Source organism: Pleurodeles waltl, chromosome 12 (assembly GCF_031143425.1).
Source record: "Pleurodeles waltl isolate 20211129_DDA chromosome 12, aPleWal1.hap1.20221129, whole genome shotgun sequence".
Lineage (NCBI taxonomy): Eukaryota > Metazoa > Chordata > Amphibia > Caudata > Salamandridae > Pleurodeles > Pleurodeles waltl.
In genome coordinates, this window is record NC_090451.1 from 219,402,746 (window position 1) to 219,415,503 (window position 12,758).

General features: G+C 41.7%; 1 protein-coding gene across 2 annotated transcripts in view; it reads left to right on the forward strand.

Moving 5' to 3' along the window:
• LOC138266903 (B-cadherin-like) overlaps window positions 1–12,758 on the forward strand; it is a 147,373-nt gene that overhangs the window by 61,871 nt on the left and 72,744 nt on the right. For both annotated transcript variants that reach the window (XM_069215634.1, XM_069215635.1), the window contains exon 3: window positions 10,746–10,960. In XM_069215634.1, the coding sequence (XP_069071735.1) occupies window positions 10,746–10,960 (215 nt within the window). The remainder of the gene's footprint in view (window positions 1–10,745; window positions 10,961–12,758) is intronic.

Sequence of the window (12,758 nt, forward strand, 5' to 3'; positions counted from 1 at the left end):
GCTTAGGAGACCTTGGTGACGAGTTAGAGAGGGAGACAATTTAATGTGGAGAAAAAGTTCCTGATAAAAATTGCATTTTCCATGTTAAAAATATATTTTTTTAAATTTCTGTGACAAATTTGCAAAAAAAAAAGTGGCCTCCCATGCTTGTTTCTGAGAGACCCCTGGATGGGCCAGGGCCAGAGGGCATTTACATTTTTTAACGTGAGGGGGCCTTTTGGTCCCCCCGCAGCCCTGGGGACCCCCACCTCTCTGGGGCTTTTAAAAGGTGAAACGCGGTGGAGCTGCCTGGCACCCCCACAGACCTAGGGACTACCACCTCACAGGGGTTTCAAACAATTGTAAAGGCGGGGGAGCCCACGGACCACCTTCCTCCCCAGGGCTAATTTATTTTTATTTTTTTTGGGAGGGAGGGAGCTTTCGATGGGCCTGGGGACTGCCACGCCCCCCACCCTCCTCTAAAATGTAAATATTTAGGCTGGGCCCTTGGGGGGGTTCACCAGGGACAAGATCGGCAAGGGGGGGGGGGGGGCATGCATGTTATAAGGTGGGGGGGGGAGACCACCTCACAGGGGCTACATTTTATAACTATACAGGTGGGGCTGCGCGGACCCCCATCTCCCTGGTGCTACATTAAAAATATTGTTTGGGGGGGTGCAGACCCCCACCATCACCACCAAGGGCCCTGCCACCTCACCAGACCTATAATCCTATTTAAAGAGGGGGGTCCATCTCCCTGGGGCCATAGAAATTGTTAAAAGCATGAAGGAGGGCCACACGTCCACTGTCCCAGGACGGGATCATCACCACCACCACCTCCTCCCCGAGGCTGGCCTGTGCAGAAAAAATGAAGGGGGTCTCTCAGCCTTCCTCCTGGAGCCTTTCATGACCTTGGTGACCACCACTCCCAGGGCTGACTTTTGCTACCTCCTGAGGTGCCTACCCTCAAGAGGTAGCTGTTCGCTTTTGCTTGGCCGGAGCTGTGACAGCTACAGCCAAGCAAACATAACTCCGCTCTCAGCAAGTGGGATCGTTAAACCTGCTCCAGCCTCCCAGGAGTGGTGTTTTCATCTCTTTCACTGCCCGCTGTCCTGCAGACAGGGAAAGAGATGAAAAGATTGCTCCCATATGCAGGATTAACATATAGTCATTAAAATTACTTTACGTTAAAAAAACACTTAAAAATTCACTTAAAAAAACAAAGGTTATAGGAATTTTGGGCTCACATGTGAAACGTCGAGAACCATAGAAATTTAGCTGTTATAGTTTATTTCAAGTAAATATAACTTGTGCCCTAAGGTCTATAACTTGGGCCACTGTCAATTACCCCAGATATTACAGCACTTGTGACATCTTTTGTAACGTTATTAATAGTATCTCTGTAACATTTGTAATAACATTGATGAGAAAACTGTGCATGGCAGGGGCTCAAGTTATAGTTACCCAAGGGCACGAGTTACAGTTACTTGAAATAACTCTTAATTTCTATAGTTTTGAATGTTTAAAATGTGAGCCTAACTATAACATCCCTGTAACTTATTTTTTAACTGAATAAATATATATATATATAATATCAGACATATTGAGCACTTTCTACCCTGTCGACTTTAACTGAGCTTTCACCATTCCAGTGCTGAGGTAAATGATTTTAAAGTGATTTAAGCTTTTCAATGAGTAATTTTATTAATAGTATTCACACATCGTGATTTCTAGAATGCTTGCCATTTACAATGTGGAAATAGTGTGAAAATAATCTCACATAAAGGTTTTACCAAACTTATGAAAACGTTTAAGCCAACCTATCAACAATAGAAATGTACGAAATAGATTAGTCTTTAATATGTAGCACCTGTAATAACAGATTGAAAAAGTGCCATGTCCTCAAAAGATAGCTAAAATTTAGACACAAGGTGGCCAGAACCTTTTAGGTTTGCAAATATTGCAATCTCCTGATCAAAAATGAAGTTGGCTTGGTTGTCAGCTTTCTTCAGTGCCTGCAGTAATATTGTATAACTGCCACAGGATCTTCTTTGCCTCCTTGTAAATCAGCCCTGTTGGCCTCAGTGACATCAGACATATCAGTAGGACTATTTGTCATGCGAAAGCTGCTGCTGCTCAAGTAGAAAATCTGCTAAAGCAGCAGCAAGGTCAGCTCGAGCAGCAGCAAGGTCAGCTCGAGCAGCAGCAAGGTCAGCTCGAGCAGCCGCGCCCTCTGGTTTGCCACGCTGTGCCTTTTGCACTGATTTCTGAGCGCCAAATGAGCTCCTGGCGCTAAAAATCAGCGGGATGTTCTGCCTTCCACCTGTTCAAGGAACTCCGAGGAATTCTACGTAGTGACACCCCTGTGAGTTACGCCAATCCTAGCTTATTGTCGGCTAGCAATACTGTGCAGGTCTGACGGGTTTAAGCCAAATTTTACAGGTTCCTGAAAGCAAATGCATGTCCTCTAAAAAGCCACTAGCTTTGTTTTGTTTTTTTCAGGGCTAGCATCGCAGCGTGCTAGCGCTACTTTTCGACATGTTATCGATCTGTGCTATCTTAACCATGCCCACCTCGTGCCCATCACTTTCATGGGCTTGTCGTTCAAAAATCCCTTGATGTTGTTGGTAAATGCCTCGCGTTGGTCCCACCTTGAGGCTGTGTTTTGTTACCACGTTGGAGACTGACCCTGGTACAAAAGACTAACTCCAATAGCTGCAGATAATTGCATAATGCAGGAATCCTCTTGAAGCCGGCCTGTGTAACCTGCGCTCGCGTGCTCTCCGAGAATTCCAAATATGTCATTTCCTGTGTGAGGGAGGCTTCTATTGTCCGTCTTTGGTTTCGGGTTGTCAGTTGTGGATATTTAGACATGCACGTTTCTTGCGCAGCCGCGGAGCTCCAGTAGGTTACCCGACGGGCGGGAATGCCTGCACGCATATAAGAATATACCCTGAACAGCGGCCTGGTGTAACGCACCGAGACTGGGAGCTGCTGGGCTGCTCCAGAGAGAACTGTGACCGGATTGCAAGGGGCAGTGCATGCGGCCAGTCACAAGTGCGGAGAGTAAACATTTGCCAGCTGCCGCCTCCATTACATGGAAGAATACATATTTGAAACCTTGAAGAGCTGCCGTCCCGTGTCCTTATAACAGGAGGCAAGAATATACTTACAGGGTTTTACTTTTGTTCTCTTACATTTTGTCGAACAGGAAGCCAAAACATCTCTTGTTCGCTGCCATTTTCTTTGTTTCTCAGTCTTTTATTTTTGACGCGATTTCATTATTTCTTTTGGAAAACGATTTCAGCATTGCCGATTCTCTCTTTTACGCATCACCAGAATAGTTAGGAATTATCATTTATTTATTTCAAGTTCTAAACCACACAATGACACCACGACATATTTTCACGGGCATCAAGAGGTGCAGAGACCCTTGAGAGAGACCCCGCTTAATGTAAAGTCACTGCGAATTAATCTCGACTTAGGTGAGACCCTCGGTGCTTTCAATGCAACTCTCTGACACATATTTAACCACTTTTAACGCAGCTCACTTTCACGTATCCTTTGTGTTTTTGCTGCATGCATTGGTCAGGTTTTTCGGGGGCGTTTAATTCAGGCCTGTCTTTGCCTTCCCTGAATAGGTTCTGCGGGTTGCAAACTGTACGCAAGTGTTAAAGGAGGGATTTTTCTAATTTTGCGGTTCGGTTGTCTGAGCGGCAGTATCAGTCTTACAAACTGCCCTGCTGTCCTGAAGATGCCATGAGAATAGACTTCACTACTCTAGCCCTGATATGTTAAAAAAAAATTGACTTTATTAACGATTCGCTTGAAAGCTTTTCCTGCTAGTAAGGGTGAGGTTAGCAATAAGACTTCCAGAGGACAGGAAGTGGTGAGAGGTCACTGAGTCCTCCCTAGAGCAGTGGTATAAGGGTGAGAAGCACATTTGTGCACTCGAAATAGAAAAACTGTTTATACCTGTCAATAGTTCGAGAAGTATCTGCGAGTTGTAGGTGAGGATATATTTTAAAAGACTGACTAAATATCTAGAGAGTACCAGTGTTATTTACAGCCTTTCGAGATTATAGCAATGTCTTAAAATTATTAATAAGGAATAGTGTGCAGGGTTTGATACCACACGTCCCTTCCGTAGATGTAACATATATTAGGAATATAGACACCATACCATACCGTCTGTTTGGGAATAGTTCTGAACTGGGAGGCCTCAATTCAAGAATGGACTATCTTAACATTCCTCAAAGCCAGGGATAGTTTTGAATTTTTCATGCCCAGAAACCTTTTTAGTGTAGGAGTCCGCATGGGTTAATTTGTAATTACATTTTGGACAAAACAAATATCCAGTTCTTGTAGCACACATGCACTAACGAGCAGAGCCTTCTGTTCTTTGTTTGTGGTTCAGAGCAGTGAGAGCCCTGGCTATCTGGTCCTCCACAGTTGCCTGGCAGCGCTGCCTGCTTCTGCAGGTGCTAATGTAGGACTGTGTTTAAAATGGCTAATTTTTTAGAGCCATCTTTTTCATGTAATGTGTGTTTTATTTCTAGGAGAAGCTGAACTCCCAATTAACAAAAGCGATGTTTCTTTGCTTTCTTTCCCATGCTGAATGTTTTTACCTGATAACTGCAGAATATTCTAATCAGTTGCAACAGTTCACCTGCATAGTACAGGCCAGTCCAATGTATCTTGTTTGTTGCAGATAACTACGTTTAAGGGCGCTTAGGGAAACTGCATTTTGAATGATTCACAGAAACTAATGCACCCTAGATTTTATCTGTGTGCATTAGCCTGATTGAAACATTTTTTCGGAACCATGTGTGGGTACAGCAAATGTTAGAATAGCGTGATTGAAGCTAATGTAAACAAGAGTTCTTAACTTTGTCAGAACCTTTTCAGGCCGCTTAGAGCAGAGTTGTGTACTCTTTATGGGAGAAATGGTTTTACTTAACTATTCCTTTTTGAGGTGATTTATGATATTTCAACCTCTTATATGACTTTGATTTGAACTTAATATTTACTAATGCGTTGATTACTGGTAGACGCTATTTTGAGGTTTTTGAAACTGAAAATCTTTTCAACCTTTAATGAACCTTTATGTTTTGACAACTTAACCAATCTGTCTTCCTTGTTGATCTTAACTGCGTTCCTTTTGATTTTGTCAGTGCTTGCTTTGTTTTGTCAAGGTTTATGCAAAACTTTTTGAGGAAGCTGCCAGGCTCTCATCTGTGTAAGAATTTGTTTTTGCTAAAAGCACAAATATTTTTGTCTCAAAAAGCAATCATTGCCATAGTCGTCCCTGACACTTAGGAGAACTACTTTGTGTGTTGATGTACTTCTTGTGAACTGCAGAATGCGACACTCAGTGAAGTTAGTAGTTAGCCAATTGCTGAAGTGGGCTGTCCCATTGCTCCAGTTTTTATGCAGTAGTGGATAGAAATAACATTTGAATAACATGTTAACAGACCAATCAACGAGGAGGGCTGATTGAAAGCCTCTATAAGTTTACTATGCATATCGTTTTAGTAAAATCAAAAGATCTTGGCTAATACAAGACCTAAAGGGAAAATGCATTACAGTTCTTCTGTTTTTTCTTTTTACCTTTCCTTAATTATACCACAAGTCTACTTCGCCAGTAAGGATGTATATACGGAGCTGAGGAGCTAATCTGTGTCCGAGGGAGGTGCACCGTAGGCCATGGTCTAGGAGATCACTTTGTTTTCAGTTAGTGCATCAATGTCTATAGACATAGCATACTGGAACCAGTGTAAGTTGGGCATGTCTGATTGGAACACATTACTTTGTAACTGATTGACTTTTATATAAGTTTAGAGCTGCTTACTGAAAATAACATTTTTGATGTCTTCAATATTTGTTTCATTTTTAGGTCGAGCTTAGCAGTGTGGAAGCGCTGCTTTTCTAAATGTTGTAATCTATTCTGTGGGCTTTAACCATGCCCATCCCACGCCCAACACTTTCATTAGTTCCTGGGCTTGCCTTTCGAAAATCCCTTGATGTCATTGGTAAATGCTCTGTTTGTCCCACCTTGATGATGTTTTGTTACACCTTGCCCACTGACCCTGTGACATGGATTATTGCACGATTGCCGATATACTATAGTATGAGTGAACTACTTTTCAGGGTCGAGCCTGCGTTGCATGCGCTGACGCATGCATTTCGCTAAGCGAGACGCTTTAGGAATTAAAAAGGGCTCTGAGCCCTGTCCACGTCACGTCAGTGTCCTTCACTGGCTCGTGGGCTTGCCTATTAGAATCTGCTTGATTTCATTAGTGGAAGGCATGCATACGTCATGCCTTTTCCGGTGGATAGCCCTTCTCGAGCGCATCGACCAAGTACAGAAAACATGCGAGGCTCTCTCTGTTTTCCGTCCAGCTCGTGGACTACTTTTTCTCTATTTTCCCAGCGCTAACTCGCTTGCCAGAAGTCTAGTGCTTTACATAATATCGACCCTGTTAAACAGTTAATTGCACTTTTTCTGGTTATGTACATAAATGCACTTTTGCCAATAGGTTTCATTACGAGTGAAAAGTCGGGTTAGGAGTTTATAACGCTATCAGCTCTAACACGAGCAAACGCGAGACCCGTTGCATTGCAAATGCTTGTTTCTTTTGTCTCTCCCCCTCGCGCAGCTCGATCTGCGGTATTGGATCACTTTGCGTAACTACCACTTACGTCACATTGTTTCTTTTGTCTCTCTCCTGTGCACGCCATGGCGACCATAACGCTTTGAAGTTTCATACAGCGCAATTCGAACAACGGTATTGGAGCGCTTTGCGTGACTACCAGTAAGTCTCATTACAGTTACGGGGAGGACAGACAGTGCATCACGTTTGTGCGCAGCTTCCAAATTAGCAGAGTAAAACTTGACTCAGAGATGTAGGCAGGAATCCGAGCTCTGGAAATAAAAGCATCCCCGAAATGAGCGCCGCTGTGGGCGTCAGTGGGTCCCCTCTTTACAACGCACACTCCACCTCTGAGGAAAGGATCCCAACATAATTTGCATGTAGATTGCTGCCCCCGTTCGTGTTTTAGGATTTTATTTTTAATTAACTTGGTATGCCAAAATTTAAATTCACCTACACACACACTCTCTCAGAACACGGACATTTTCATTTTTCATGGGAGTGATTTATATCACCTCAGGGGTCCTCAGGAGTGGATAAAAAATTTTTGTTCGTGGGCTTCGTTTTCGTGCTGAAGTCTATTACACCACAAGATCCTCAATGACATTTCTATTGCGAATTTGTAGAAACACGCCAACTGGGATGAAATAGATTTTATTTAAAAAAAAATAGATAAATACATGGAAGTAATAGTTTGTATTTAAAAAATAAATTAACTGAGCCCTATGATATACGATAGGAATGTTTTGGGTTGTCAGTAGCCTTAGACAAACAATTATTACTTTTTCTCACAGAGCACGTTGCTCGGGTTATTGCCACATGTCTCGACATTCGATGGACAATTCCTCTTTTTTTGGGAGAAAGTTAACATTCTTGTCAATTGGGTCTGATTAAAAAAAAAAAAAAAAAAAAAAAAAAAAAAAAAAGTGTGCTGCATGTACCTTCACCTTCAACAGAAATGTTCATTACATCACAAAAATACTGTTGTGTGTTCTGTCTTTGGCAGCTCACTTACATTTCTCATGTCCCCGTGCTACGAAAATTACCTTCGAAAGGTGCCAGCTCCATTTTGACCTTGACTGGAGATGGCACCTGCTTTTTTTATTTATTTATTTATTTTTTCTTTTTTTAAATAGATTGACTGGTGACGGCTCAGTCCCGGCCCCGCTCCATGCCATGATGGGTGATCTTGGGGGCACAACCAACCGCACACTCTGTGCCTCACATAAGAGAGTTGACTTTCAGCTGTTGTAGGCTGACACACGCAGGTTCGTTCACATGTCCATGTTCACATGTCCATGTACAACAGACGGGTTTCACTCGGGAGCAATTTAAGGCTAAACGCACCAATATGATTTCTCCAACGTTGCGATAATTTTATCTCTCGTTTTTCTGTGGAATAAAATCGCTTATTGAATTAGTCTACAATTTAAAGCAATCTTACGACATGGGACCAGTGTATTCTCCCAAACGCGACGTGGACTACAGAGCCAACAAAAACAATGTTCATAATGCAAACACTCTACTACCAATAAAAGCAACAATTACAATTCTCATTATTATCATTATATTTTCATGTAGTGTTTCGTACCGGTTTCAAAGCGCTGTGGCGAGAGGCTTCACTCTTATTCGCCTTATTGCTAGTTGTGATGCCAAGCCACTGGTATTATCTGGCCGAGAGGACCAAAGTATGCTGCAGGGGTGACCCATTTATGTGGCAAGAAAAGTCCAGGTGTGCAGCCACAACGCCAATAGCTCTATCTCAAGCAAATGCGAGGCATGTTGCGTTCCAAATGCTTGTTTTTCTAGTAGGCATCGCACGTGAAAACGGCAGATAGGCAGCAGTGTTTCCACTTCTCGTCGAGGCGAAGGTCTGTTCAGTAACTTGTACTATATCGACATCTAGTGGCCACATTTCGGCACTGAGTGCTTTGCCTTTTTGGTGTTCTTTTTGAAAATCTGTATGTATTCTAGTTTGCAGCAAGAACCGACATCTCTGCATGCAACTCCATTCTAAATGTCTTCTTTTTACATTTTTAGTAAAACCCGTATCTAATACGTAAATACATGGAATGATAACGTTTTTGTATATGCTAAAATAATGCCTAATAAATTCTATGAGAGAAAAAAATATGTGTTAAGAATACCTGTTGCCGAGGGCCTAGAGCTCCGGAAACTGACCCTTCAGACAGGTCCTGTTTACCTCTTGATGGTGTTGCAGGGGTATTAGTTTCCACGGTGCCTGTTTTGCCCATTGCGTCGCTGGTTTACTTTAATACTAACTTGAATACAGTGTCTTGAAACATTCAAATTACTGTAAATATAAAAATGGCATGTCTTGCATTCAGTCTATCTATAATTTCAAAACTATGCCTATATGCCTATTGCGCTGTTTATACAGCTCGCCTCTGAGCTCTATAGGTTAAACATAGATTTTGAGTTCTCCTGCTAGCTATGCACTTGCAACGGTGACCTGTGCCCATGCATCCTATGGATAAAAGTCAATACGTCCTTCCCTCCTGTCGTCTCACTATTGGCATATTAGGAAGAGATGGCTTAGCTTTGAACTATCCATGTGACGACGAAACTTTGTAAATCAGACGTCATTCCTTCTGATCAATATGCTGTTCGAAAAAGGGGGTTCTTCATCATTCCAGTTGCCATGCTCTGCGGTTTGTGCTCTTCTGCTCCTCTACGAGGACGTTGGCTTTCTAATAACCACCTCACCGGTATGTACTTAGGTAAACTCTCTGCTGAATTTGTTTACCATTTCGATGTACCTTCTGACCCATTTTAGATGTGTCATTTAGGTCAGTTAAGTTCACTTTTTAGTGGTATCTGTAATAATTGTTCTTTGTTTTCATTTGTGCTTCTACTTCGTGATATCTGAGTATTTTATGGATTTTTGAATAATTTGATCAGAACATTTGAGATCTGTATGAAATGATCCACGTTAAAATATCACTTCAACCTTGAGCATCTGTGACAAAATGCAGTTTAACAGCAGAATGTATTTGGGGGCGAATTACATTTATCCGTGTTGCAGAGGAGGTGGGGGCATTAACTAACATTATGTCCACATTACTATTTAATATTTGGAAAGTGATGTTATAAATACAGACCAGAGATCCGTGATTTACAAAAACAAGTGTAACATACACTATACATTAGTTACATCTTCCCATGAGTATAGGCATTAGACATGAAACTTTTTTCTTGAATGGGCCATATGAAGTAATACCTATAAAACAAATAGATGTGGGTGTATGGAGCACGTATATATATGTTATCGCCGGAGTAAAACGTTTCCCTTAACAGTCTTATTTTATACACTTGTATCTACTTCTCATTGAATTATGACAGCCTTCCACGTATCACAATGTTTTCTAGGCACAAGGCTGACTTGCGTGTGGACAATCCTTTATAAATTGCGTCTAAAATTTGTCTAGTTGCACACTTCACACACTTAAAAAAAAATATATATATCTATATATATCTATATATATCTATATATATATATATATATATATATATATATATATATATATATATATATATATATATTTTGGTGTGTCCAGAGTGCAGCATATGACTTCATCCGCTAATTCAGGTGAAGAATGTTTGAAATAACTGAACATAAATCGATGACTGCCATGAAATCCTGGGCGATTAGCTCTATAACTTGGATGCTCCCTTTGTTGATGGCTCGTTAATAAACTGATATTGACTTATTTTTGTGTATCTCTTGTGTCCGCCCCTGAGGGCAACTATTTTTTTTTTTTTTTTCGTGCAATGCAATGTTTTAAATATCTATTTCTTTAGCCGATTTGTGGCATTTCTCTGACTGTTGGCTTATTGGTGGGCGTTTCTTGAACAGATAATTTCTCATAATATACTTATACTTTCTCAAGAATGTGCAATAAAATAATATACGCCTATGAGTGCCTGTATAGCCGTGTAACACTCCTTGCCCTGTGCTATAAGGCATTCATTGTTGTTAAATATCTGTCCAGCAGTCGTGGGCCTGAGACCAAACCAACTCTCTCCATGTAACAGTTCTTCGGCTCAGACCTTTTTCAGTGGTCCCTGACCTCTGTTCTCTTTTGCTTACAGTGTCATTTGATGACTGTTTGGGATCGAACAGTGTCATCTACTTCTCTGAGGAACAGGAACTTGCTGTGCAAGCCGATGGGATTGTGTTTGTGAGTCAGCACATGCATCTACATGGCCATAAGCGGATCTTCTCCATCTATGCCCTGGATGAAGCTGGCGAAATGTTCTATACCACCATCACGCTAAAGAGAGAGGGCCATCAACACCCTAAGAAGGTAGGATGCTTCTATATTCATGTTTCACAAAAATGTGGGCGGGGCCCTTTCCTTAAGATATTACGCTTCCAGTGCTTAACTACCTTTGTTAGAATACAGTTTAAGGTATTTTAAAATAATTCGAGTATAAATATATTGTGACTGAATTGTTGCCACACTTAGTGACAACCAGCTACTTGCAGCATATACGACACGATCAATCTCTGTTAACTAGGCTTTATTACAAAAAGGTAAACTAATCTCATTGCCATATAGGGGCATTTCACAGTTTTATGATAAAGGAACAAGGAGATGATCTCTGTTGGGAACACTGGAGGGTATGAGTGGAGGGAGAGCTCCAAGAGGAAACTGAAAGGACAACTTCTCGATCATCGAACAGATGAGTAGCTCACAGTAGTCTGTGCACAAGGCTAGTGCAATGCATCTTACATTATGTACGGTCTACAAACTCCAAGTGATGGCTGCCTACCGAGATACCTCAGACATTTGTTGTGTTTTTGCATCTGCATGGGTTATTTCCTCTGGTTATATTTGGAGTCCACATACACCTGTTAGGGTTTTATGGTTAATAGAGGATAGGAGAGCAGTCACCAGCAGATCAAAGCAATTAAGCAAAAATCAAATGTGACCAGCTATGTGTTAAGACGTTTTGCAGAAAATTATCATATCAGTAATACGCTTGTCGGTGGGTGGCCAGGATTTCCAAAGAGAAGGGACAAGGCTCAGAAACTCTTACTTCCAAGGCTAATAAACTTAAAGCAAAGAATTTTAAAAGACAAAGGCCAGATGATCACAGGGACCCAATTGGAGACTACTGCTACATACAGCAACTCGAGAAGCAGAGAACATCCGTAGATGGACGCAGGGATAATATACAATGTTCTGAAGGCCACTCTTCCCAGGGAAGACATTTTTATGAGTAGCTGTTTGGCGTGGTGAATATGGAGACGCTATCGCTGGTCTGTCAGCATTCTTTTTAACGATCTCTAAGCAAGAGAGCAAATACTGGTGACCGCTTAGTCGCTTACTCTATAATGTGAGATATTAAAGTATTCGAGGCTGTTGACCTTCTTGTGAAGGTCAGGAAATGTGAATTAGGTTGACAAGATATGCGGGGCTGTGTAGATGTGACCCCTTCAGGCAACACATGATTTAGAAATGTATTTTGGCTTTAGCTGGGGACCCGTGTAGTTTTGGGTCTGAGTCAGTCAAGTGTTCTAATTTCAGAGGCAAGTCGAGCAGCTGAGCGAAGGACTCCTCTGAACAGCGGATGTCTGCACTCTCAGTGGATGCATGGTATGATTAAGACGTGCAAAGCAAAAATTCATCTGATGGGAAAAGATATATTCATTCCTTGTATAGTTGTAGCTGAGAGTTAGCTAATAAGTTTCTTTGATGTGGAGTCCATAATGAGGTTGGCATCAGTGGAGTCCGTTGAGCAGAATCCTTTTACTGAAGCTGCTACAGACATGGTCAGTCGAATTTGCCCCGACTTTCTGGGCAACAGCTCTGATGTATAAATCGTCTTTTGGAGGATCAGCCTGAGGATGTATCAAGGCTACCAGGTTTTCATTTCCTTGAGGCAGGCAATTCGACTGTATGTTTGATTGAGGAGTTTCTGCTGTTAATGTTCTTAATAAGTGTATTCCAGGAAGCCTACGGCTCTGAGGCTATACCAATTGTAGGTACTCAAACATTCAAGTGACATAAGATGGTTGTAGCTTAGATTGCAGCACATCAGTGAATCACTTGATAACATGTCAGATCATTAAAAGGGGCATAGTAGTGGATTAGACTT